We start from the raw sequence: 25,408 nt of genomic DNA on the forward strand, positions 1-25,408 counted from the left end.
TGTGCAGAGCACTGTACTAAGCGCTTGGGAAGTCCGAGTTGGCAACATCTAGAGACAGTCCCTACCCAACAGTGGGCTCACAGTCTAGAAGGGGGAGACAGAGAACAAAACCAAACATACTAACAAAATAAAATAAATAGAATAGATATGTACAAGTAAAATAAATAAATAGAGTAATAAATCTGTACAAACATATATCCATATATACAGGTGCTGTGGCGAAGGGAAGGAGGTAAGATGGGGGGGACGAGGGGGAGAGGAAGGAGGGGGCTCAGTCTGGGAAGGCCAGAGAACAAAACCAAACATACTAACAAAATAAAATAAATAGAATAGATATGTACAAGTAAAATAAATAAATAGAGTAATAAATATGTACAAACATATATACATATGTACAGGTGCTGTGGGGAAGGGAAGGAGGTAAGATGTGGGGGATGGAGGGATGGAGAGGGGGACGAGGGGGAGAGGAAGGAAGGGGCTCAGTCTGGGAAGGCCAGAGAACAGAGAACAAAACCAAACACACTAACAAAATAAAATAAATAGAATAGATATGTACAAGTAAAATAAATAAATAAATGGAGTAATAAATATGTACAAACATATATACAGGTGCTGTGGGGAAGGGAAGGAGGTAAGGTGGGGGAGATGGAGGGGGAGAGGAAGGAGGGGGTTCAGTCTTGGAAGGCCAGAGAACAGAGAACAAAACCAAACATACTGACAAAATAAAATAAATAGAATAGGTATGTACAAGTAAAATAAATAAATAAATAGAGTAATTAATATGTACAAACATATATCCATATATACAGGTGCTTTGGGGAAGGGAAGGAGGTAAGGCGTGGGGGTGGAGGGGGAGAGGAAGGAGGGGGCTCAGTCTGGGAAGGCCAGAGAACAGAGAACAAAACCAAACATACTAACAAAATAAAATAAATAGAATAGATATGTACAAGTAAAACAAATAAATAGAGTAATAAATATGTACAAACATACATGCATATATACAGGTGCTGTGGGGACGGGAAGGAGGTAAGGAGGGGGAGAGGAAGGAGGGGACTCAGTCTGGGAAGGCCAGAGAACAAAACCAAACATACTAACAAAATGAAATAAATAGAGTAGATATGTACTAGTAAAATAAATAAATAAATAGAGTAATAAATAAATAAATAGAGTAATAAGGGGGAGACAGACAAGACAGAACATAACAAAATAAAATAAATAGAATAAATATGTACAAATAAAATAGAGTAATAAACAAATAAATAGAGTAATAAGGGGGAGACAGACAAGACAGAACATATTAACAAAATAAAATAAATAGAATAAATATGTACAAATACAATAAATAGATTAATAAATAGAGTAATAAGGGGGAGACAGACAAGAAGACAGAACATGTTAACAAAATAAAATCAATAGAATAAATATGTACAAATAAAATAGAGTAGTAAATAAATGGAGTAATAAGGGGGAGACAGACAACAAGACAGAACATGTTAACAAAATAAAATAAATAGAATAAATATGTACTAATAAAATAAATAGAGTAATAAATAAATAGAGTAATAAGGGGGAGACAGACAAGAAGACAACATTAACAAAATAAAATAAATAGAATAAATATGTACAAATACAGTAGATTAATAAATAGAGTAATAAGGGGGAGAGAGACAAGAAGACAGAACATGTTAACAAAATAAAATAGAATAAATATGTACAAATACAATAAATAGATTAATAAATAGAGTAATAAGGGGGAGGCAGACAAGAAGACAGAACATGTTAACAAAATAAAATAAATAGAATAAATATGTACAAATACAATAAATAGATTAATAAATAGAGTAATAAGGGGGAGACAGACAAGAAGACAGAACATATTAACAAAATAAAATAAATAGAATAAATATGTACAAATACAATAAATAGATTAATAAATAGAGTAACAAGGGGGAGACAGACAAGAAGACAGAACGTATTAACAAAATAAAATAAATAGAATAAATATGTACAAATAAAATAGAGTAATAAATAGAGTAATAAGGGGGAGACAGACAAGACAGAACATATTAACAAAATAGAATAAATATGTACAAATCAAATAGAGTAATAAATAAATAGAGTAATAAGGGGGAGACAGACAAGAAGACAGAACATATTAACAAAATAAAATAAATAGAATAAATATGTACAAATACAATAAATAGATTAACAAATAGAGTAATAAGGGGGAGACAGACAAGAAGACAGAACATATTAACAAAATAAAATAAATAGAATAAATATGTACAAATAAAATAGAGTAATAAATAGAGTAATAAGGGGGAGACAGACAAGACAGAACATATTAACAAAATAAAATAAATAGAATAAACATGTACAAATAAAATAGAGTAATAAATAAATAAATAGAGTAATAAGGGGGAGACAGACAAGACAGAACATATTAACAAAATAAAATAAATAGAATAAATATGCACAAATAAAATAAATAACTAGAGTAATAAATCCGTAGAAACATATATATGGGTTACCAGAGGGGCGTGACGCGTTCCATCCCTAACCACGGGGGTGAAGGTCATTCATTCATTCATTCGTTCATTCATCCATGGTTGGGACGGGCGAGGGAGAGGGTCGGACAGGAGCCAACGGGACCCCTTCTTCGCCCCAAAAGGCCACCAACGAGGCGATCGGGCGCGTGCCCCTGGCCACCCGGGAGGAAATGGAGGCCGCCGTCACCTCCTGCCGCCGAGCCGCGGCCTCGTGGGCTGAGACGTCCGTCCTGAGCCGCCAGCAGGTCCTGCTCCGCTACCAGCAGCTCATCAAGGAGAACTCGGTGAGACGCCCCCGCTTCCCGCCCGCCTCCTCCCCGGCCTCCCGGATTCCCCGCACCGGTCGCCCCGGGGCCCTGCTCGCCCATCCTTATTCATTCATTCATTCAATCGTATTGATTGATGATGATGATGATGAAGATGGCATTTATTCAGCGCTTACTATGTGCAAAGCACCGTTGTAAGCGCCGGGGCGGTTACAAGGTGATCATATGGATACATGTACACGTATAGGTATGGATACGTAATGTATCGGATGTGCATATGTATTACGTGTATGAATATGTAATGGATATGCACATCAAGGTACGGATATATATAGTAGTAATGATGGTATTCATTAAGCGCTTACTATGTGCAAAGCGCTGGGGCGGTTACAAGGTGATCATATGGATACATGTACACGTATAGGTATGGATACGTAATGTATCGGATGTGCATATGTATTATATGTATGAATATGTAATGGATATGCACATCAGGGTACAGATATATATAGTAGTAATGATGGCATTCATTAAGCGCTTACTATGTGCAAAGCGCTGGGGCAGTTACAAGGTGATCATGTGGATATATACACATATAGGTATGGATACGTAATGTATCAGATGTGCATATGTATTACATGTGTGGCTATGTAATGTATTGGATATGCACATCAAGGTACGGATATATATAATAGTAATGATGGCATTCATTAAGTGCTTACAATGTGCAAAGCGCTGGGGCGGTTACAAGGTGATCATATGGATATATGTACACGTATAGGTATGGATACGTAATGTATTGGATGTGCATATGTATTACATGTATGGCTATGTAATGTATTGGATATGCACATCAAGGTACAGGTATATATAATAATAATGATGGTATTTATTAAGCGCTTACTATGTGCAACGCCCCGTACTAAGTGCTGGGGCGGTTACAAGGTGATCGAGCTGGTCCCACTTGGGACCCGAGCTGCCTCATTATTATTATTATTATTATTATCATCATTATAATTATTATATTTATATTATTATATTATATTTATATTTATATAATATTTATATATTATATTATATACTTATTATTCTTTTAGACTGTGAGCCCGCTGTTGGGTAGGGACTGTCTCTCTATGTTGCCAACTTGTACTTCCCAAGCGCTTAGTACAGTGCTCCGCACACAGTCAGCGCTCAATAAATACGATTGATTGATTGATTATTATTGGATCCACCCCGGCGCTCAGTACAGTGCCCGGCGCGGACCGAATACCGGGATCATTATAATTATCCTCCCGCTTTTCCGGGCCCGGGCGTGTCTCTTCCAGAAAGAAGTCGCGAAGCTCATCACCCTGGAGCAAGGGAAGACCTTGGCGGACGCCGAGGGCGACGTGTTCCGAGGACTCCGTAAGCCGACCGTGCCCGGATGTGGGAGGGAGAGCGGGAATTCCTTCCTTCGGCCGTACTTAGTGAGCGCTCCCTGTGCGCGGAGCACTGTAGTGAGCGCTGGGGAAGCCAAGGCGGCCACGTGTAGAGACGGACCCGACTGATCGAGAAACGCGATCCACCGGTGGGTCCCCATCCCACTTGGCTGGGCCTCGGTTCCCTCATCTGGAAAATGGGGGCGAAGACTGGGAGAGACCGTGCCCAACCCCATTTGCTTGTCTCCGCCCCCGGCGCTTAGTACAGCGCCGGGCACGGGGTAAGCGCTTGAGCAAATACCGCAGTTGCAGTTATATAATAAGAATATAATATAATATAATATAATATATTATAACATAATATAATATATTATAATATATTATAATATAATATAATATAAATTAGACTGTGAGCCCACTGTTGGGTAGGGCCTGTCTCTATATGTTACCAATTTGTACCTCCCAAGCGCTTCGTACAGTGCTCTGCACACGGTAAGCGCTCAATAAATACGATTGATGATGATGATATAACTGCAAATATAATATATATTTAATAGTTAATAAATATAAATAAATATATATTTATTATATATTGCATAATAATATAACGGCAAATAAATGCAAATAAGCAGTTATTACTGTCGTTGGCGCTGTTAGCGGAAAGAGCCCGGGCTTGGGAGTCCGAGGTTGTGGGTTCCAGTCCCGGCTCCGCCACTTGTCAGCTGGGGGACTTGGGGCAAGCCACTTCACTTCTCCGTGCCTCAGTTCCCTCATCTGTCAAATGGGGATGAAGACCGTGAGCCCCCCCGTGGGACAACCTGATCACCTTGTATCCCCTCCAGCGCTTAGAACAGTGCTCGGCACCTAGTAAGTGCTTAACAAATACCATCAATCAATCAATCAATCATATTTATTGAGCGCTTACTATGTGCAGAGCACTGTACTAAGCACTTGGGAAGTACAAATTGGCAACATATAGAGACAGTCCCTACCCAACATTGGGCTCACAGTCTAAAAGGGGGAGACAGAGGACAAAACCAAACATACTAACAAAATAAAATAAATAGAATAGATATCTACAAGTAAAATAAATAAATAGAGTAATAAATATGTACAAACATATATACATATATACATACATATACATCATTCATTCATTCATTCAATTGTATTTATTGAGCACTTACTGTGTGCAGAGCACTGTACTAATCAATCAATCAATCGTATTTATTGAGCGCTTACTGTGTGCAGAGCGCTGTACTAAGCGCTTGGGAAGTACAAGTTGGCCACATGTAGCCCTACCCAGCAGTGGGCTTACAGTCGAGAAGACTGTGATAATAATATTGTTATTATTGCCACTAGTGCCGGCGCCTCCGCTCATCTGCCGTGTGGCCTTGGGCAAGTCACGTCGCCTCTCTGTGCCTCAGTTCCCTCATCTGGAAAATGGGGGTGAAGCCTGTGAGCCCCACGTGGGACAGGGACCGCGTCCGCCCTGATTTGCTCGTCTCCACCCCAGTGCTTGGCACATAGTGAGCGTTGAGCAAATACCACAATTATTATTATTATTATTATATAATCCTGGCTTTTCTACTTGTCCGCTGTGTGGCCTTGGGCGAGTCACGTCGCTTCTCGGTGCCTCAGTTGCCTCATCTGGAAGCCTGCGAGCCCCACGTTGGATAGGGACCGCATCCGCCCTGATTTGCTCATCTCCACCCCGGTGCCCGGCGCGTAGTGAGCGCTCAGCAAATACCACAATTATTATTGTTATTATATAATTCCGGCCTTTTATTATTATTATTATTATCATTATCATTATTATTATTATTATTAATAATATAACCCCAGCTCGTCTACTTGTCCGCTTTGTGGCCTTGGGCGAGTCACGTCGCTTCTCGGTGCCTCAGTTGCCTCATCTGGAGCCTGCGAGCCGCACGTGGGACAGGGACCACGTCCAGCCCGACTGGCTCGTCGTATTATAATCAATCAATTAATCAATCAATCGTATTTATTGAGCGCTTACTGTGTGCAGAGCACTGTACTAAGCGCTTGGGAAGTCCAAGTTAGCAACATATAGAGACAGTCCCTACCCAACAGCGGGCTCGCAGCCTATATTACCGGACGAGGCAGCGTGGCCCAGTGGAAAGAGCCCGGGCTTTGGAGCCATCATCATCAATCGTATTTATTGAGCGCTTACTATGTGCAGAGCACTGTACTAAGAGCTTGGGAAGTACAAATTGGCAACGTATAGAGACAGTCCCTACCCAACAGTGGGCTCACAGTCTAAAAGAGCCAGAGGGCGCGGGTTCGAATCCTGGCTCCGCCACCTGCCAGCTGGGGGACTTGGGGTGAGCCGCTTCTCTGGGCCTCAGTTCCCCCGTCTGTAAAATGGGGGTGATCTGTCTCCCCCTTCTAGACTGTGAGCCCGCCGTCGGGTAGGGACCGTCTCTAGATGTTGCCCGCTTGGACTTCCCAAGCGCTCAGTACAGTGCTCAATAAATACGATTGATTGATTGATTGATTGATTGATCGATCCCTGCCGTCCGCTCTGTCCCTCCGTGTCGCAGAGGTGGTGGAACACGCCTGCAGCGTCACGTCCCTCATGTTGGGCGAAACCATGCCGTCCATCACCAAGGACATGGACACGTGGACGTACCGGCTGCCCCTGGGCGTGTGCGCCGGGATCGCCCCCTTCAATTTCCCGGCCATGATCCCCCTCTGGATGTTCCCCGTGGCCCTGGTGTGCGGGAATACCTTCCTCATGAAGCCGTCCGAGCGCGTCCCCGGGGCCACCATGCTCCTGGCCAAGCTGCTCCGGGATTCCGGAGCGCCGGACGGGACGCTCAACGTCATCCACGGACAACACGAAGGTAATTCCCGCCTCCCCCCGGACCCTGGATGAGCCCGAGAGAGGGAGGAGACTGGGAGCCTTTTAATGACGGCATTTAGGAAGCGCTCACTATGTACAAGGCACCGTTCTGAGCGCGGGGGAGGCTACACGGTGATCAAGCGCTTAGTCCAGTGCTCTGCACGCAGTAAGCGCTCAATAAATACGGTTGAATGGATAATAATGGCATTTGTTAAGCGCTTACTACATGCCAAGCACTGTTCTAAGCGCTGGGGAGGTTACAAGGTGATCAGGTTGTCCCACGGGGGGCTCACAGTCTTCATCCCCGTTTTCCAGATGAGGTCACTGAGGCCCAGAGAAGTGAAGCGACTTGCCCAAAGTCACCCAGCTGACAGTTGGTGGAGCCGGGATTTGAACCCATGACCTCCGACTCCAAAGCCCGGGCTCTTTCCACTGAGCCACGCTGCTTCTCTGTTAATAATAATAATAATAATAATGATGGCATTTGTTAAGCGCTTACTATGCGCAAAGCACTGTTCTAAGCGCTGGGGAGGTTACAAGGTGATCAGGTTGTCCCACGGGGGGCTCCCAGTCTTCATCCCCGTTTTCCAGATGAGGTCACTGAGGCTCAGAAAATAATAATAATAATAATAATGTTGGTATTTGTTAACCGCTTACTATGTGCAAAGCACTGTTCTAATAATAATAATAATAATAATAATAATAATTGCATTTGTTAAGCACTTACTATGTGCAAAGCACTGTTCTAAGTGCTGGGGAGGTTACAAGGTGATGAGGTTGTCCCACGGGGGGCTCCCAGTCTTCATCCCCGTTTTCCAGATGAGGTCACTGAGGCCCAGAGAATAATAATAATAATAATGATGGCATTTGTTAAGCACTTACTGTGCGCAAAGCACTGTTCTGAGTGCTGGGGAGGTTACACGGTGATCAGGTTGTCCCACGGGGGGGCTCACCATCTTCATCCCCGTTTTCCAGATGAGGTCACTGAGGCCCAGAGAAGTGAAGCGACATGCCCAAAGTCACCCAGCTGACAGTTGGTGGAGCCGGGATTTGAACCCGTGACCTCCGACTCCAAAGCCCGGGCTCTTTCCACTGAGCCACGCTGCTTCTCTGTTAATAATAATAATAATAATAATAATAATAATGATGGCATTTGTTAAGCATTTACTATGGGCAGAGCACCGTTCTAAGCGCTGGGGAGGATACAAGGTGATCAGGTTGTCCCACGGGGGGCTCACAGTCTTCATCCCCGTTTTCCAGATGAGGTCACTGAGGCCCAGAGAATAATAATAATAATAATAATGTTGGTATTTGTTAACTGCTTACTATGTGCAAAGCACTGTTCTAATAATAATAATAATGATGGCATTTGATAAGCACTTACTATGCGCAAAGCACTGTTCTAAGCGCTTGGGAGGTTACAAGGTGATCAGGTTGTCCCACGGGGGGCTCACAGTCTTCATCCCCATTTTCCAGATGAGGTCACTGAGGCCCAGAGAATAATAATAATAATAATGATGGCATTTGTTAAGCACTTACTATGTGCAAACCACCGTTCTAAGCGCTGGGGGGGATACAAGGTGATCAGGTTGTCGCATGGGGGACTCACAGTTTTAATCCCCATTTTCCAGATGAGGGAACTGAGGCCCAGAGAAGTGAAGTGACTTGCCCAGAGTCACCCAGTTGACAATTGGCGGAGCCGGGATTTGAACCCATGACCTCCGACTCCAAAGCCCGAGCTCTTTCCACTGAGCCACGCTGCTTCTCTGTTACTAATAATAATAATGATGATAGCATTTGTTAAGTGTTTACTATGTGCAAAGCACTGTTCTAATAATAATAATGATGGCATTTATTAAGCGCTTACTATGTGCAAAGCACCGTTCTAAGCACTGGGGAGGATACAAGGTGATCAGATTGTCCCACGGGGGCTCACAGTCTTCATCCCCATTTTCCAGATGAGGGAACTGAGGCCCAGAGAAGTGAAGTGACTCGCCCCAAGTCACCGAGCTGACAAGTGGCGGAGCTGGGATTTGAACCCTTGACCCGGGCTCTTTCCACCAAGCCACGCTGCTACCCCAGCGGATTAAGGGGAAAAATGGATCAAGAGGAAAAATGGATTAAGGGGAAAAAAATCAATCAATCGTATTTATTGAGCACTTACTGTGTGCAGAGCGCTGTACTAAGCGCTTGGGAAGTCCAAGTTGGCAACATCTAGAAACGGTCCACCCCGCAGTGGGCTCACAGTCTCTCTGTGGCACAGTCTCAGAGACTGTGGGCTCTCAGCGCTTGGCACATAGTAAGCGCTTAGCAAATACCGCCATTATCATTCATTCATTCATTCATTCAATCGTATTTATTGAGCGCTTACTGTGTGCGGAGCACTGTACTAAACGCTTGGGAAGTCCAAGTTGGCAACATCTAGAGACGGTCCCTACCCAACAGTGGGCTCACAGTTTAGAAGGGGGAGACAGGGAACAAAACCAAACATATTAACAAAATAAAATAAATAGAATAAATATGTACAAATAAAATAAATAAATTAAATAAATAAATAAAATTAAATAAATAAATTATTATCATTATTATTATTGGATGGAAGCAGCATGGCTCAGTGGAAAGAGCCCGGGCTTTGGAGTCAGAAGTCACGGGTTCGAATCCCAGCTCTGCCGATTGTCAGCTGGGTGACTTTGGGCAAGTCACTTCACTTCTCTGGGCCTCAGTTCCCTCATCTGGAAAATGGGGATGAAGACTGCGAGCCCCACTTGGGACAACCTGATCACCTTGCTCTTGGAACAGTGCTTTGCACATAGTAAGCGCTTAATAAATGCCATCATCATTATTATTATTATTATTATTATTATTATTGAGTGGCATTAAAAAGAGGGGGATCCTGGCATAACTGCCACAGGACAGCTTTAGCTCATATTCATTCATTCAGTCATATTTGCAGCGTGGCTCAGTGGAAAGAGCCCGGGCTGCGGAGCCAGAGGTCACGGGTTCGAATCCTGGCCCCGCCACTTGTCAGCTGGGTGACCTTGGGCAAGTCACTTCACTTCTCTGGGCCTCAGTTCCCTCATCTGGAAAATGGGGATGAAGCCTGTGAGCCCCCCATGGGACAACCTGATCGCCTTGTAACCTCCCCAGTGCTTAGAACAGTGCTTGGCACATAGTAAGCACTTAATAAATTCCATCATCATTATTATTATTATTCTCTGAGCCCCAGTTACCTCATCTGTAAAACGGGGATTAAGACTGTGAGCCCCACGTGGGATAACCCGATTACCTTGTATCCCCCAGCGCTTAGAACAGTGCTTTGCACATAGTAAGCGCTTAATAAATGCCATCATCATTATTATTATTATTATTCTCTGGACCTCAGTTCCCTCATCTGGAAAATGGGGATGAAGACTGGGAGCCCCACGTGGGACAGCCTGATCACCTTGCGCTTAGAACAGTGCTTTGCACATAGTCAGTGCTTAACAAATGCCATCATTATTATTATTATTATTATTCTCTGGACCTCAGTTCCCTCATCTGGAAAATGGGGATGAAGACTGGGAGCCCCACGTGGGACAACCTGATCACCTTGCGCTTAGAACAGTGCTTTACACATAGTAAGCGCCTAATAAATACCATCATTATTGTCATTATTGAGTGGCTTTAAAAAAAGGGGGATCCTGGCATAACCGCCACAGGACAGCTGTAGCTCATATTCATTCAATCAGTCAATCAATCAATCGTATTTATTGAGCGCTTACTGTGTGCAGAGCACTGTGCTAAGCGCTTGGGAAGTACAAGTTGGCAACATATAGAGACAGCCCCTACCCAACAGTGGGCTCACAGTCTAAAAGGTGGGCTCACATTGTCGTATTTGCAGCGTGGCTCAGTGGAAAGAGCCCGGGCTGCGGAGCCAGAGGTCACGGGTTCGAATCCCGGCCCCGCCACTCGTCAGCTGGGTGACCTTGGGCCAGTCACTTCACTTCTCTGGGCCTCATCTGGAAAATGGGGATGAAGACTGCGAGCCCCACGTGTGGGATAACCCGATTACCTTGTATCCCCCAGCGCTGAGGACGGGGCTTGGTACTTAGTAAGCGCTTAATAAATGCCGTCATCATCATTATTGTTATTCTCTGGGCCTCAGTTCCCTCATCTGGAAAATGGGGATGAAGACTGGGAGCCCCACGTGGGATCACCTGCCCCAGCGCTTAGAACAAGAGTAAGCTCTTAACGAATACCAACATTATTATTATTTATCGAGCGCTTACCGCGTGCAGAGCGCTGTACTGAGCACCGAAGAGCGGCCGAATCCCAAGCTCCGACGCGGGGAAGGGGACTGACTTACGCGGGGGCCGCCTGCTCGGTTTTAATGAGCGCCTTTTCCCTTCGCAAGCCGTGAATTTCATCTGCGACCACCCGGAGATCAAAGCCATCAGCTTCGTGGGCTCCAACCAGGCCGGCGAGTACATCTACGAGCGAGGATCCCGGAACGGGAAGAGAGTCCAAGCCAACATGGTAACTTCCTCCCCTTCCCTCCGGGAATTCCGTGGGACGCCCAGCCCAGCCCTCGCCCCGCCTCGGCCGAGCGCTCAGGGAGCGGCACCGTCCGTCGATCCTTTGGCCGAGACGGTTGCCGGGCTCTTGATTTAATAATAATCAATCAATCGTATTTATTGAGCGCTTACTGTGTGCAGAGCACTGTAGTAAGCGCTTGGGAAGTACAAGTTGGCAACATATAGAATAATAAGGCTGTGAGCCCGCTGTCGGGTAGGGACTGTCTCTATATGTCGCCAACTTGTACTTCCCAAGCGCTTCTCAATAAATACGATTGATTGATTGATTGATTGACCGTCTCTGTATGTCTCCAACTTGGACTTCCCAAGCGCTTAGTACAGTGCTGTGCACACAGTAAGCGCTCAATAAATACGATTGATTGATTGACCATCTCTATATGTCGCCAACTTGGACTTCCCAAGCGCTTAGTACAGTGCTCTGCACACAGTAAGCGCTCAATAAATACGATTGATTGATTGATTGACCATCTCTATATGTTGCCAACTTGGACTTCCCAAGCGCTTAGTACAGTGCTCTTCACACAGTGAGCGCTCAATAATTACAACTGAATGGATAATAATGGCATTGGTTAAGCGCTTACTACGTGCCAAGCACTGTTCTAAGCGCTGGGGAGGTTACAAGACGATCAGGTTGTCCCACGGGGGGCTCCCAGTCTTCATCCCCATTTGACAGATGAGAGGACTGAGGCCCAGAGAATAATAATAATAATAATAATAATAATGGCATTTATTAAGCGCTTACTATGTGCCAGGCACTGTTCTAAGCGCTGGGGAGGTTACAAGGCGATCAGGTTGTCCCACGGGGGGCTCCCAGTCTTCATCCCCATTTGACAGATGAGGGGACTGAGGCCCAGAGAATAATAATAATAATAATAATAATAATAATAATGGCATTTATTAAGCACTTACTATGTGCCAAGCACCGTTCTAAGCGCTGGGGCGGTTACAAGGCGATCAGGTTGTCCCACGGGGGGCTCCCAGTCTTCATCCCCATTTGACAGATGAGGGGACTGAGGCCCAGAGAATAATAATAATAATAATAATGGCATTTATTAAGCGCTTACTATGTGCCAGGCACCGTTCTAAGCGCTGGGGCGGTTACAAGGTGATCAGGTTGGCCCACGGGGGGCTCCCAGTCTTCATCCCCATTTGACAGATGAGGGGACTGAGGCCCAGAGAAGAATCATAATAATAACGATGGCATTTTATTAAGTGCTTACTAGGTGCAAAGCACTGATTCTAAGCGCTGGGGAGGTTACAAGGACCCACGGGGGGCTCCGTGAAATGGGGATGGAGACCGTGGCCGGGACGGCCCGGCACGTAGTAAGCGCCGAACGGACACCGAGGCACCCCGCAATCCTCCGGTTTCTTTTTTTCCCCCCCCTCCAGGGAGCCAAGAACCACGGCGTGGTCATGCCCGACGCCAACAAGGAGAACACCCTGAACCAGCTGGTGGGAGCGGCCTTCGGGGCGGCCGGCCAGCGCTGCATGGCTCTGTCCACCGCCGTCCTCGTCGGGGAAGCCAAAAACTGGCTACCCGACCTGGTGGAGAAAGCCAAAAAACTCCGCGTCGATGCCGGTGAGGTCTTTATTGTCATCTTTATTGTCATTATTGTTAGGGAGAGCTGCCCAGCGCTTAGACGCCATCATCGTTATTATCATTATTGTTAGGGAGAGCTGCCCAGCGCTTACAACTGGGCTTTGCACATAGTAAGCGCTTAGTAAACGCCATCATCTTTATTATTATTATTAGGGTGAGCTGCCCAGAGCTTAGAACCGGGCTTTGCACATAGTAAGCGCTTAGTAAACGCCATCATCTTTATTATTATCGTTATTAGGGAGAGCTGCCCAGTGCTTAGACACCATCGTCTTTATTATCATTATTTTTAGGGAGAGCTGCCCAGCGCTTAGAACCGGGCTCTGCACATAGTAAGCGCTTAGTAAATGCCATCATCTTTATTATTATCATTATTAGGGAGAGCTGCCCAGTGCTTAGACACCATCATGTTTATTATCATTATTATTAGGGAGAACTGCCCAGCGCTTAGGACCGGGCTCTGCACATAGTAAGCACTTAGTAAATGCCATCATCTTTATTATTATCATTATTAGGGAGAGCTGCCCAGCGCTTAGACGCCATCATCTTTATTATCATTATTATTAGGGAGAGCTGCCCAGCACTTAGACGCCATCATCGTTATTATCATTATTATTAGGGAGAGCTGCCCAGCGCTTACAACCGGGCTTTGCACATAGTAAACGCTTAGTAAACGCCATCATCTTTATTATTATCGTTATTAGGGAGAGCTGCCCAGTGCTTAGACACCATCATCTTTATTATCGTTATTATTAGGGAGAGCTGCCCAGCGCTTAGAACCAGGCTCTGCACATAGTAAGCGCTTAGTAAACGCCATCATCTTTATTATTATCATTATTAGGGAGAGCTGCCCAGCGCTTAGACGCCATCGTCTTTATTATCATTATTATTAGGGAGAGCTGCCCAGCGCTTACAACCGGGCTTTGCACATAGTAAGCGCTTAGTAAACGCCATCATCTTTATTATTATCGTTATTAGGGAGAGCTGCCCAGTGCTTAGACGCCATCATCTTTATTATCGTTATTATTAGGCAGAGCTGCCCAGCGCTTAGACGCCATCATCTTTATTATCATTATTAGGGAGAGCTGCCCAGCGCTTAGACACCATTGTCTTTATTATCATTATTATCAGGGAGAGCTGCCCAACGCTTAGACACCATCATCTTTATTATCATTATTATTAGGGAGAGCTGCCCAGCCCTTAGAACCGGGCTTTGCACATAATAAGCACTTAGTAAACGCCATCATCTTTATTATTATTATTAGGGAGAGCTGCCCAGCGCTTAGACGCCATCATCGTTATTATCATTATTACTAGGGAGAGCTGCCCAGCGCTTACAACCGGGCTTTGCACATAGTAAGCGCTTAGTAAACGCCATCATCTTTATTATTATCGTTATTAGGGAGAGCTGCCCAGCGCTTAGACGCCATCATCTTTATTATCATTATTATTAGGCAGAGCTGCCCAGCGCTTAGACGCCATCGTCTTTATTATTATTAAGGAGAGCTGCCCAGCACTTAGACACCATCATCTTTATTATTATCATTATTAGGGAGAGCTGCCCAGCGCTTAAACGCCATCATCTTTATTATCATTATTATTAGGGAGAGCTGCCCAGCGCTTAGAACCGGGCTTTGCACATAGTAAGCGCTTAGTAAACGCCATCATCTTAATTATTATTATTATTAGGGTGAACTGCCCAGCGCTTAGAACCAGGCTTTGCATGTAGTAAGCACTTAGTAAACGCCATCATCTTTATTATTATCATTATTAGGGAGAGCTGCCCAGCGCTTAGACGCCATCATCTTTATTATCATTACTATTAGGGAGAGCTGCCCAGCACTTAGAACCGGGCTCTGCACATAGTAAACGCTTAGTAAATGCCATCATCTTTATTATTATCATTATTAGGGAGAGCTGCCCAGCGCTTAAACGCCATCATCTTTATTATCATTATTATTAGGGAGAGCTGCCCAGCGCTTACAACCGGGCTTTGCACATAGTAAGCGCTTAGTAAACGCCATCATCTTTATTATTATCATTATTAGGGAGAGCTGCCCAGCGCTTAGACACCATCGTCTTTATTATCATTATTATTAGGGAGAGCTGCCCAGAGCTTAGACGCCATCATCTTTATTATCATTATTATTAGGGAGAGCTGCCCAGCGCTTAGAACCGGGCTTTGCACATAGTAAGCGCTTAGTAAACGCCGTCATCTTTATTATTATCATTATTAGGGAGAGCTGCCCAGCGCTTAGACACCATCGTCTTTATTATCATTATTATTAGGGAGAGCTGCCCAGCGCTTAGACGCCATCGTCTTTATTATCGTTATTATTAGGGAGAGCTGCCCAGCGCTTAGAACCGGGCTTTGCACATAGTAAGCGCTTAGTAAATGCCATCATATCTATTATTATTATTATTAGGGAGAGCTGCCCAGCACTTAGACACCATCGTCTTTATTATCATTATTATTAGGGAGAGCTGCCCAGCGCTTAGACGCCATCATCTTTATTATCATTATTATTAGGGAGAGCTGCCCAGCGCTTAGAACTGGGCTTTGCACATAGTAAGCGCTTAGTAAACACCTTCATCTTTATTATTATTATTAGGGTGAGCTGCCCAGCGCTTAGAACCAGGCTTTGCACGTAGTAAGCGCTTAGTAAACGCCATCATCTTTATTATTATCGTTATTAGGGAGAGCTGCCCAGTGCTTAGACACCATCGTCTTTATTATCATTATTTTTAGGGAGAGCTGCCCAGCGCTTAGAACCGGGCTCTGCACATAGTAAGCGCTTAGTAAATGCCATCATCTTTATTATTCTCATTATTAGGGAGAGCTGCCCAGTGCTTAGACACCATCATGTTTATTATCATTATTATTAGGGAGAACTGCCCAGCGCTTAGGACCGGGCTCTGCACATAGTAAGCACTTAGTAAATGCCATCATCTTTATTATTATCATTATTAGGGAGAGCTGCCCAGTGCTTAGATGCCATCATCTTTATTATCATTATTATTAGGGAGAGCTGCCCAGCGCTTAGACGCCATCATCGTTATTATCATTATTATTATTAGGGAGAGCTGCCCAGCGCTTACAACCGGGCTTTGCACATAGTAAGCACTTAGTAAACGCTATCATCTTTATTATTATCGTTATTAGGGAGAGCTGCCCAGTGCTTAGACACCATCATCTTTATTATCGTTATTATTAGGGAGAGCTGCCCAGCGCTTAGAACCAGGCTCTGCACATAGTAAGCGCTTAGTAAACACCATCATCTTTATTATTATCATTATTAGGGAGAGCTGCCCAGCGCTTAGACGCCATCGTCTTTATTATCATTATTATTAGGGAGAGCTGCCCAGCGCTTACAACTGGGCTTTGCACATAGTAAGCGCTTAGTAAACGCCATCATCTTTATTATTATCGTTATTAGGGAGAGCTGCCCAGTGCTTAGACGCCATCATCTTTATTATCGTTATTATTAGGCAGAGCTGCCCAGCGCTTAGATGCCATCATCTTTATTATCATTATTAGGGAGAGCTGCCCAGCGCTTAGACACCATCGTCTTTATTATCATTATTATTAGGGAGAGCTGCCCAGCGCTTAGACACCATCGTCTTTATTATCATTATTATTAGGGAGAGCTGCCCAGCACTTAGAACCAGGCTTTGCACGTAGTAAGCGCTTAGTAAACGCCATCATCTTAATTATTATCATTATTAGGGAGAGCTGCCCAGTGATTAGACGCCATCATCTTTATTATCATTATTACTAGGGAGAGCTGCCCAGCGCTTAGAACCGGGCTTTGCACATAATAAGCACTTAGTAAACGCCATCATCTTTATTATTATCATTATTGGGGAGAGCTGCCCAGCGCTTAGACGCCATCATCGTTATTATCATTATTATTAGGGAGAGCTGCCCAGCGCTTACAACCGGGCTTTGCACATAGTAAGCGCTTAGTAAATGCCATCATCTTTATTATTATTATTAGGGAGAGCTGCCCAGCGCTTAGATGCCATCATCTTTATTATCATTATTATTAGGGAGAGCTTCCCAGCGCTTAGAACCTGGCTTTGCACATAGTAAGCGCTTAGTAAACGCCATCATCTTTATTATCATTATTAGGGAGAGCTGCCCAGCGCTTAGAACCAGGCTTTGCACGTAGTAAGCGCTTAGTAAACGCCATCATCTTTATCATTATCATTATTAGGGAGAGCAGCCCAGTGCTTAGACACCATCGTCTTTATTATCATTATTATTAGGGAGAGCTGCCCAGCACTTAGAACCGGGCTGTGCACATAGTAAGCGCTTAGTAAATGCCATCATCTTTATTATTATCATTATTAGGGAGAGCTGCCCAGTGCTTAGACACCATCATCTTTATTATCATTATTATTAGGGAGAACTGCCCAGCGCTTAGGACTGGGCTCTGCACATAGTAAGCACTTAGTAAATGCCATCATCTTTATTATTATCATTATTAGGGAGAGCTGCCCAGTGCTTAGACGCCATCATCTTTATTATCATTATTATTAGGGAGAGCTGCCCAGCGCTTACAACCGGGCTTTGCACGTAGTAAGCGCTTAGTAAACGCCATCATCTTTATTATTATCATTATTAGGGAGGGCTGCCCAGCGCTTAGACACCATCATCTTTATTATCATTATTATTAGGGAGAGCTGCCCAGTGCTTAGTACCAGGCTCTGCACATAGTAAGCGCTTAGTAAACGCCATCATCTTTATTATTATCATTATTAGGGAGAGCTGCCCAGCGCTTAGACGCCATCGTCTTTATTATCATTATTATTAGGGAGAGCTGCCCAGCGCTTAGAACTGGGCTTTGCACATAGTAAGCACTTAGTAAACGCCATCATCTTTATTATTATGATTATTAGGGAGAGCTGCCCAGCGCTTAGACGCCATCGTCTTTATTATCATTATTATTAGGGAGAGCTGCCCAGCACTTAGACGCCATCATCTTTATTATCATTATTATTAGGGAGAGCTGCCCAGCGCTTAGAAGCGGGCTCTGCACATAGTAAGCGCTCAGTAAACGCCGTCATCTTTATTATTATCATTATTAGGGAGAGCTGCCCAGCGCTTAGAACCGGGCTTTGCACATAGTAAGCGCTTAGTAAACACCATCATCTTTATTATTATCAGTATTAGGGAGAGCTGCCCAGCGCTTAGATGCCATCATCTTCATTATCATTAGTATTAGGGAGAGCTGCCCAGCGCTTAGAGCCATCATCTTTCCTGTCATTATTACTAGGGAGAGCTGCCCAGTGCTTACAACCGGGCTTTGCATGTAGTAAGCGCTTAGTAAACGCCATCATCTTTATTAGTATTATTAGGGAGAGCTGCCCAGCGCTTAGATGCCATCATCTTTATTATCATTATTAGGGAGAGCTGCCCAGTGCTTAGACGCCATCATCTTTATTATCATTATTATTAGGGAGAGCTGCCCAGTGCTTAGACACCATCATCTTTATTATCATTATTATTAGGGAGAGCTGCCCAGCGCTTACAGGCGGGCTTTGCACATGGTAAGTGCTTAGTAAATGCCATCATCTTTATTATTATTATTAGGGAGAGCTGCCCAGCGCTTAGACGCCATCATCTTTATTATCATTATTATTAGGGAGAGCTGCCCAGTGCTCAGAACCGGGCTTTGCACATAGTAAGCGCTTAGTAAACGCCATCATCTTTATTATCGTTATTAGGGAGAGCTGCCCAGTGCTTAGACACCATCATCTTTATTATCATTATTATTAGGGAGAGCTGCCCAGTGCTTAGACGCCATTGTCTTTATTATCATTATTATTAGGGAGAGCTGCCCAGTGCTTAGAACCGGGCTCTGCACATAGTAAGCACTTAGTAAACGCCATCATCTTCATTATTATCAATATTAGGGAGAGCTGCCCAGCGCTTAGATGCCATCATCTTTATTATCATTATTATTAGGGAGAGCTGCCCAGCGCTTAGAACTGGGCTTTGCACATAGTAAGCGCTTAGTAAACACCTTCATCTTTATTATTATTATTAGGGAGAGCTGCCCAGCACTTAGAACCGGGCTTTGCACATAGTAAGCGCTTAGTAAACGCCATCATTTTTATTATTATTATTAGGGAGAGCTGCCCTGGGTTAGAAAACCAATCAAGAGTTGGCTTAAACTGGGCGAGACTTGTTGCAAATAAACCATAGACCGCAGTCCTCCAACGGACTTATAATAATAGTAATGATAACATTTATTAAGAGCTTACTATGTGCCAACTTTCATTCATTCATTCATTCATTCAGTCGTATTTATTGAGCGCTTACTGTGTGCAGAGCACTGTACTAAGGGCTTGGGAAGTCCAAGTCGGCAACATCTAGAGACCGTCCCTACCCGACAGTGGGCTCACAGTCTAGAAGGGGGAGACAGGCAACAAAACCAAACATATTAACAAAATAAAATAAATAGAAAAAATAGAATATAATATTCATTCGTTCATTCAATCGTATTTATTGAGTGCTTATTGTGTGCAGAGCACTGTACTAAGCGCTTGGGAAGTCCAAGTCAGCAACATCTAGAGACCGTCCCTACCCGACAGCAGGCTCACAGTCTAGAAGGGGAAGACAGAGAACAAAACCAAACATATTAACAAAATAAAGTAGAATAGATATGTACAAGTAAAATAAATAAATAGAGTGATAAATATGTACAATCATATACATATATACAGGTGCTGTATATATATATATTCTATTTGTTCTGACGACTGAATGTATATACATTACATATACACATATATACGTATATATGTATACATATATGTATATATGTACGTATATATATATATATATCAATCAATCCTATTTATTGAGCGCTTACTGTGTGCAGAGCACTGTACTAAGCGCTTGGGAAGTCCAAGTCGGCAACATCTAGAGACCATCCCTACCTGACAGCGGGCTCACAGTCTAGAAGGGGGAGACAGACAACGAAACAAAACATATGAACAAAATAAAATCAATAGAATAGATATGTACAAGTAAAATAAATAAATAAATAAATAGAGTAATAAATATGTGCAATTATATACATATATACAGGTGCTGTATATATATATATATTTGTTCTGACAACTGTATATATACATACATATATATACACACATACATATATGTATACATGTATATGTATGCATGCACGTATATGCACATATATGTATACATATATGTGTATATATGGATGTGTATATGCATATATATGTATGCATATATGTATGTGTGTGTATGTACGTGTTTATATGCATATATATGTGCATATATGTATGTATATATAGACAGTTGTCGGAACAAATAGAATTAAAGCTCTGTGCGCATTAACAAAATTAACCAAATAACAAACATCCACAGCATTAACAAAATACATAGAATAGCAGATATTTATTGAGCAACTACGGTGTGCAGAGCACTGGACTGAGCGCTTGGGAAGAACCATTCAGCAACATGTGGAGACAATCCCTGCCCGCAACGGGCTCACAGTCTAGTCTATGTTGCCAGCTTGGACTTCCCAAGCGCTCAGTCCAGTGCTCTGCGCACAGTAAGCGCTCAATAAATCCGATTGAATGAATGAATCGGGGGGGGAAGTGACGGCCTCTCTCGCCGCCCTAAGCAACCTGTGGGGAGGGGAAGGAGGTAAGGCTTACTATTCATTCATTCATTCAGTTGTATTTATTGAGCGCTTACTGTGTGCAGAGCACTGGACTACCGGAGTGCCCCGTACATAGTAAGCGCCCCGCGAGTCCGTCGCGGCGAAATGACTTGTCCGTCGCTCGGCAGGTGACCGGCCCGGGGCCGACCTGGGGCCCCTGATCAGCCCGCAGGCCAAGGAGCGGGTGTGTCGCTTAATCGAGAGCGGGACCCAGGAAGGCGCCTCCGTCCTCCTGGACGGACGGAAGATCCAAGTCGAGGGCTACGAGGAGGGCAACTTCGTCGGCCCCACCATCATCTCCGAGGTCAAGGTGCGTGAACGGATCCCCAGCGGAAGAGCCGGGTGAGGGAGCTGAAGTGGATGCCACCGAGGCAGGTTACCGACGCCAGACTGCGTCCCTTCCCACCTTCGAAACCGGAGGGGCACATAATAATAATAATAATAATAATAATAATAGCATTTACTAAGCGCTTACTATGTGCCAAGCACTGTTCTAAGCGCTGGGGAGGTTACAAGGCGATGCGGTTGTCCCACGGGGGGCTCACGGTCTTCATCCCCATTGGACTGTGAGCCCACCGTCGGGTAGGGACCGTCTCTATATGTTGCCAACTTGGACTTCCCAAGCGCTTACCACATACCACCTGTATATATGTTTGTGTGTATTTATTACTCTATTTGTACATATTTATTCTATTTATTTTACTTCGTTAATATGTTTTGTTGTCTGTCTCCCCCTTCTAGACTGTGAGCCCGCCGTCGGGTAGGGACCGTCTCTATATGTTGCCAACTTGGACTTCCCAAGCGCTTACCACATACCACCTGTATATATGTTTGTGTGTATTTATTACTGTATTTTATTTGTACATATTTATTCTATTTATTTTACTTTGTTAATATGTTTTGTTGTCTGTCTCCCCCTTCTAGACTGTGAGCCCGCCGTCGGGTAGGGACCGTCTCTATATGTTGCCAACTTGGACTTCCCAAGCGCTTACCACATACCACCTGTATATATGTTTGTATGTATTTATTACTGTATTTTATTTGTACATATTTATTCTATTTATTTTACTTTGTTAATATGTTTTGTCTTGTTGTCTGTCTCCCCCTCCTAGACTGTGAGCCCGCCGTCGGGTAGGGACCGTCTCTATATGTTGCCAACTTGGACTTCCCAAGCGCTTACCACATACCACCTGTATATATGTTTGTATGTATTTATTACTGTATTTTATTTGTACATATTTATTCTATTTATTTTACTTTGTTAATATGTTTTGTCTCGTTGTCTGTCTCCCCCTTCTAGACTGTGAGCCCGCCGTCGGGTAGGGACCGTCTCTAGATGTTACCAACTTGGACTTCCCAAGCGCTTACCACATACCACCTGTATATATGTTTGTGTGTATTTATTACTGTATTTATTTTATTTGTACACATTTATTCTATTTATTTTACTTTGTTAATATGTTTTGTCTTGTTGTCTGTCTCCCCCTTCTAGACTGTGAGCCCACCGTCGGGTAGGGACCGTCTCTATATGTTGCCAACTTGGACTTCCCAAGCGCTTACCACATACCACCTGTATATATGTTTGTATGTATTTATTACTCTATTTTATTTGTACATATTTATTCTATTTATTTTACTTCGTTAATATGTTTTGTCTCGTTGTCTGTCTCCCCCTTCTAGACTGTGAGCCCGCCGTCGGGTAGGGACCGTCTCTGTATGTTGCCAACTTGGACTTCCCAAGCGCTTACCACATACCACCTGTATATATGTTTGTGTGTATTTATTACTGTATTTTATTTGTACATATTTATTCTATTTATTTTACTTTGTTAATATGTTTTGTCTTGTTGTCTGTCTCCCCCTCCTAGACTGTGAGCCCGCCGTCGGGTAGGGACCGTCTCTAGATGTTGCCAACTTGGACTTCCCAAGCGCTCTGCACACAGTAAGCGCTCAATAAATACGATTGATTGATTGATTGACCGATGAGGCCCAGAGAAGTCAAGTGACTTGCCCAAAGTCACCCAGCGGACAGTTGGCAGAGCCGGGATTTGAACCCACAGCTTGTGACTCCAAAGCCCGGGCTCTTTCCACTGAGCCACGCTGCTTCTCGTCTCCGAGAGGCCGACCACGTCCTCATCTCCCCGCCTCCCTCTCGATCTGCCAACCGGTGGTATCTGTCGAGCACGTCAGCGCTGTACTGAGCGCTCGGGAGAGCGCAGTACAACGGCATCGGCAGGCCCGGTCCCTGCCCGTAGCGCTCGGCGTTTCGCCGGGGTCCCGGATGATGATGATATGTTGCCAACTTGGATTTCCCAAGCGCTTAGTCCAGTGCTCTGCACACAGTAAGCGCTCAATCAATCAATCGTATTTATTGAGCGCTTACTGTGTGCAGAGCACTGTACTAAGCGCTTGGGAAGTCCAAGTTGGCAACATCCAGAGACGGTCCCTACCCGACGGCGGGCTCACAGTCTAGAAGGGGGAGACAGACAACAAGACCAAACATATTAGCAAAGTAAAATAAATAGAATAAATATGTACAAATAAAATAAATAGAGTAATAAATACATACAAACATATATACACGTGGTGTGGGGAGGGGAAGGAGGTATGGCTTACTATTCATTCATTCATTCAATCGTATTTATTGAGCGCTTACTGTGTGCAGAGCACTGGACTAAGCGCTTGGGAAGTACAGGTTGGCAACGTATAGACATATTAACAAAGTAAAATAAGTAGAATAAATATGTACAAATAAAATAAATAGAGTAATAAGTACATACAAACATATACAGGTGGTGTGCGGAGGGGAAGGAGGTAAGGCTTACTATTCATTCATTCAGTCGTATTTATTGAGCGCTTACTGTGTGCAGAGCACTGGACTGAGCGCTTGGGAAGGACAAGTTGGCAACATATAGACATTAACAAAGTAAAATAAATAGAATAAATATGTACAAATAATAAATAGAGTAGTAAATACATACAAACATATACAGGTGCTGTGGGGAGGGGAAGGAGGTAAGGCTTACTGTTCATTCATTCATTCATTCAATCGTATTTATTGAGCGCTTCTGTGTGCAGAGCACTGGACTAAGTGCTTGGGAAGTACAAGTTGGCAACATGTAGACATTAACAAAGTAAAAGAAATAGAATAAATATGTACAAATAAAATAGAATAATAAGTACATACAAACATATACAGGTGGTGTGCGGAGGGGAAGGAGGTAAGGCTTACTATTCATTCATTCAGTCATATTTATTGAGCGCTTACTGTGTGCAGAGCACTGGACTAAGCGCTTGGGAAGGACAAGTTGGCAACATATAGACATATTAACAAAGTAAAAGAAATAGAATAAATATGTACAAATAAAATAAATAGAGTAGTAAATACATACAAACATATACAGGTGCTGTGGGGAGGGGAAGGAGGTAAGGCTTACTATTCATTCATTCAGTCGTATTCATTCATTCAGTCGTATTTATTGAGCGCTTACTGTGTGCAGAACACTGGACTAAGCGCTTGGGAAGTCCAAGTTGGCAACATATAGACATATTAACAAAGTAAAATAAATAGAATAAATATGTACAAATAAAATAAATAGAGTAGTAACTACATACAAACATAGATACAGGTGCTGTGGGGAGGGGAAGGAGGTAAGGCTTACTATTCATTCATTCAATCATATTTATTGAGCGCTTACTGTGTGCAGAGCACTGGACTAAGTGCTTGGGAAGTACAAGTTGGAAACATATCAGTCAATCAATCAATCATATTTATTGAGCATTTACTGTGTGCAGAGCACTGTACTAAGCGCTTGGGAAGTCCAAGTTGGCAACATATAGAGACGGTCCCTACCCGACAGCGGGCTCACAGTCTAGAAGGGGGAGACAGAGAACAAAACCAAACATATTAACAAAATAAAATAAATAGAATAGATATGTACAAGCAAAATAAATAAATAGAGTAATACATACGATTGATTGATTGATAATAAAATAAATAGAATAGATATGTACAAGCAAAATAGAGTAGTAAATACGATTGATTGATAATATTCACTAATAATAGTCCGTTCATTCATTCAACCGTATTTGTTGAGCGCTTACTGTGTGCAGAGCACTGTACTAGTTATGGTATTTGTTGAGCGCTTATTCTGTACCAGGCCCTGTACTGAGCGCCGGGGTGGATGTAAGCAAAGTGGGTTGGACACGGTCCCTGTCCCAGCCTAAGCCCTGATTTATGGATGAGGCCCATTCATTCATTCATTCAATCGTATTTATTGAGCGCTGACTGTGTGCAGAGCACTGGACTAAGCGCCTGGGAAGTACAAGTTGGCAACATATAATAATAATGATGGCATTTATTAAGCGCTTACTATGTGCCAAGCACCGTTCTAAGCGCCGGGGAGGTTACAAGGAGATCAGATTGTCCCACGGG

General features: G+C 43.6%; 1 protein-coding gene across 1 annotated transcript in view; it reads left to right on the forward strand.

Annotated features, from left to right (window-relative positions):
- ALDH6A1 (aldehyde dehydrogenase 6 family member A1) overlaps positions 1-25,408 on the forward strand; it is a 44,825-nt gene that overhangs the window by 13,250 nt on the left and 6,167 nt on the right. Inside the window, exons 4-9 of the mRNA XM_038765527.1 lie at positions 2,672-2,833; positions 4,141-4,219; positions 6,798-7,100; positions 11,493-11,614; positions 13,063-13,252; positions 21,102-21,283. Of these exons, the coding sequence (XP_038621455.1) occupies positions 2,672-2,833; positions 4,141-4,219; positions 6,798-7,100; positions 11,493-11,614; positions 13,063-13,252; positions 21,102-21,283 (1,038 nt within the window). The remainder of the gene's footprint in view (positions 1-2,671; positions 2,834-4,140; positions 4,220-6,797; positions 7,101-11,492; positions 11,615-13,062; positions 13,253-21,101; positions 21,284-25,408) is intronic.

Source organism: Tachyglossus aculeatus, chromosome 23 (genome assembly GCF_015852505.1).
Source record: "Tachyglossus aculeatus isolate mTacAcu1 chromosome 23, mTacAcu1.pri, whole genome shotgun sequence".
NCBI classification, from domain to species: Eukaryota; Metazoa; Chordata; class Mammalia; order Monotremata; family Tachyglossidae; genus Tachyglossus; species Tachyglossus aculeatus.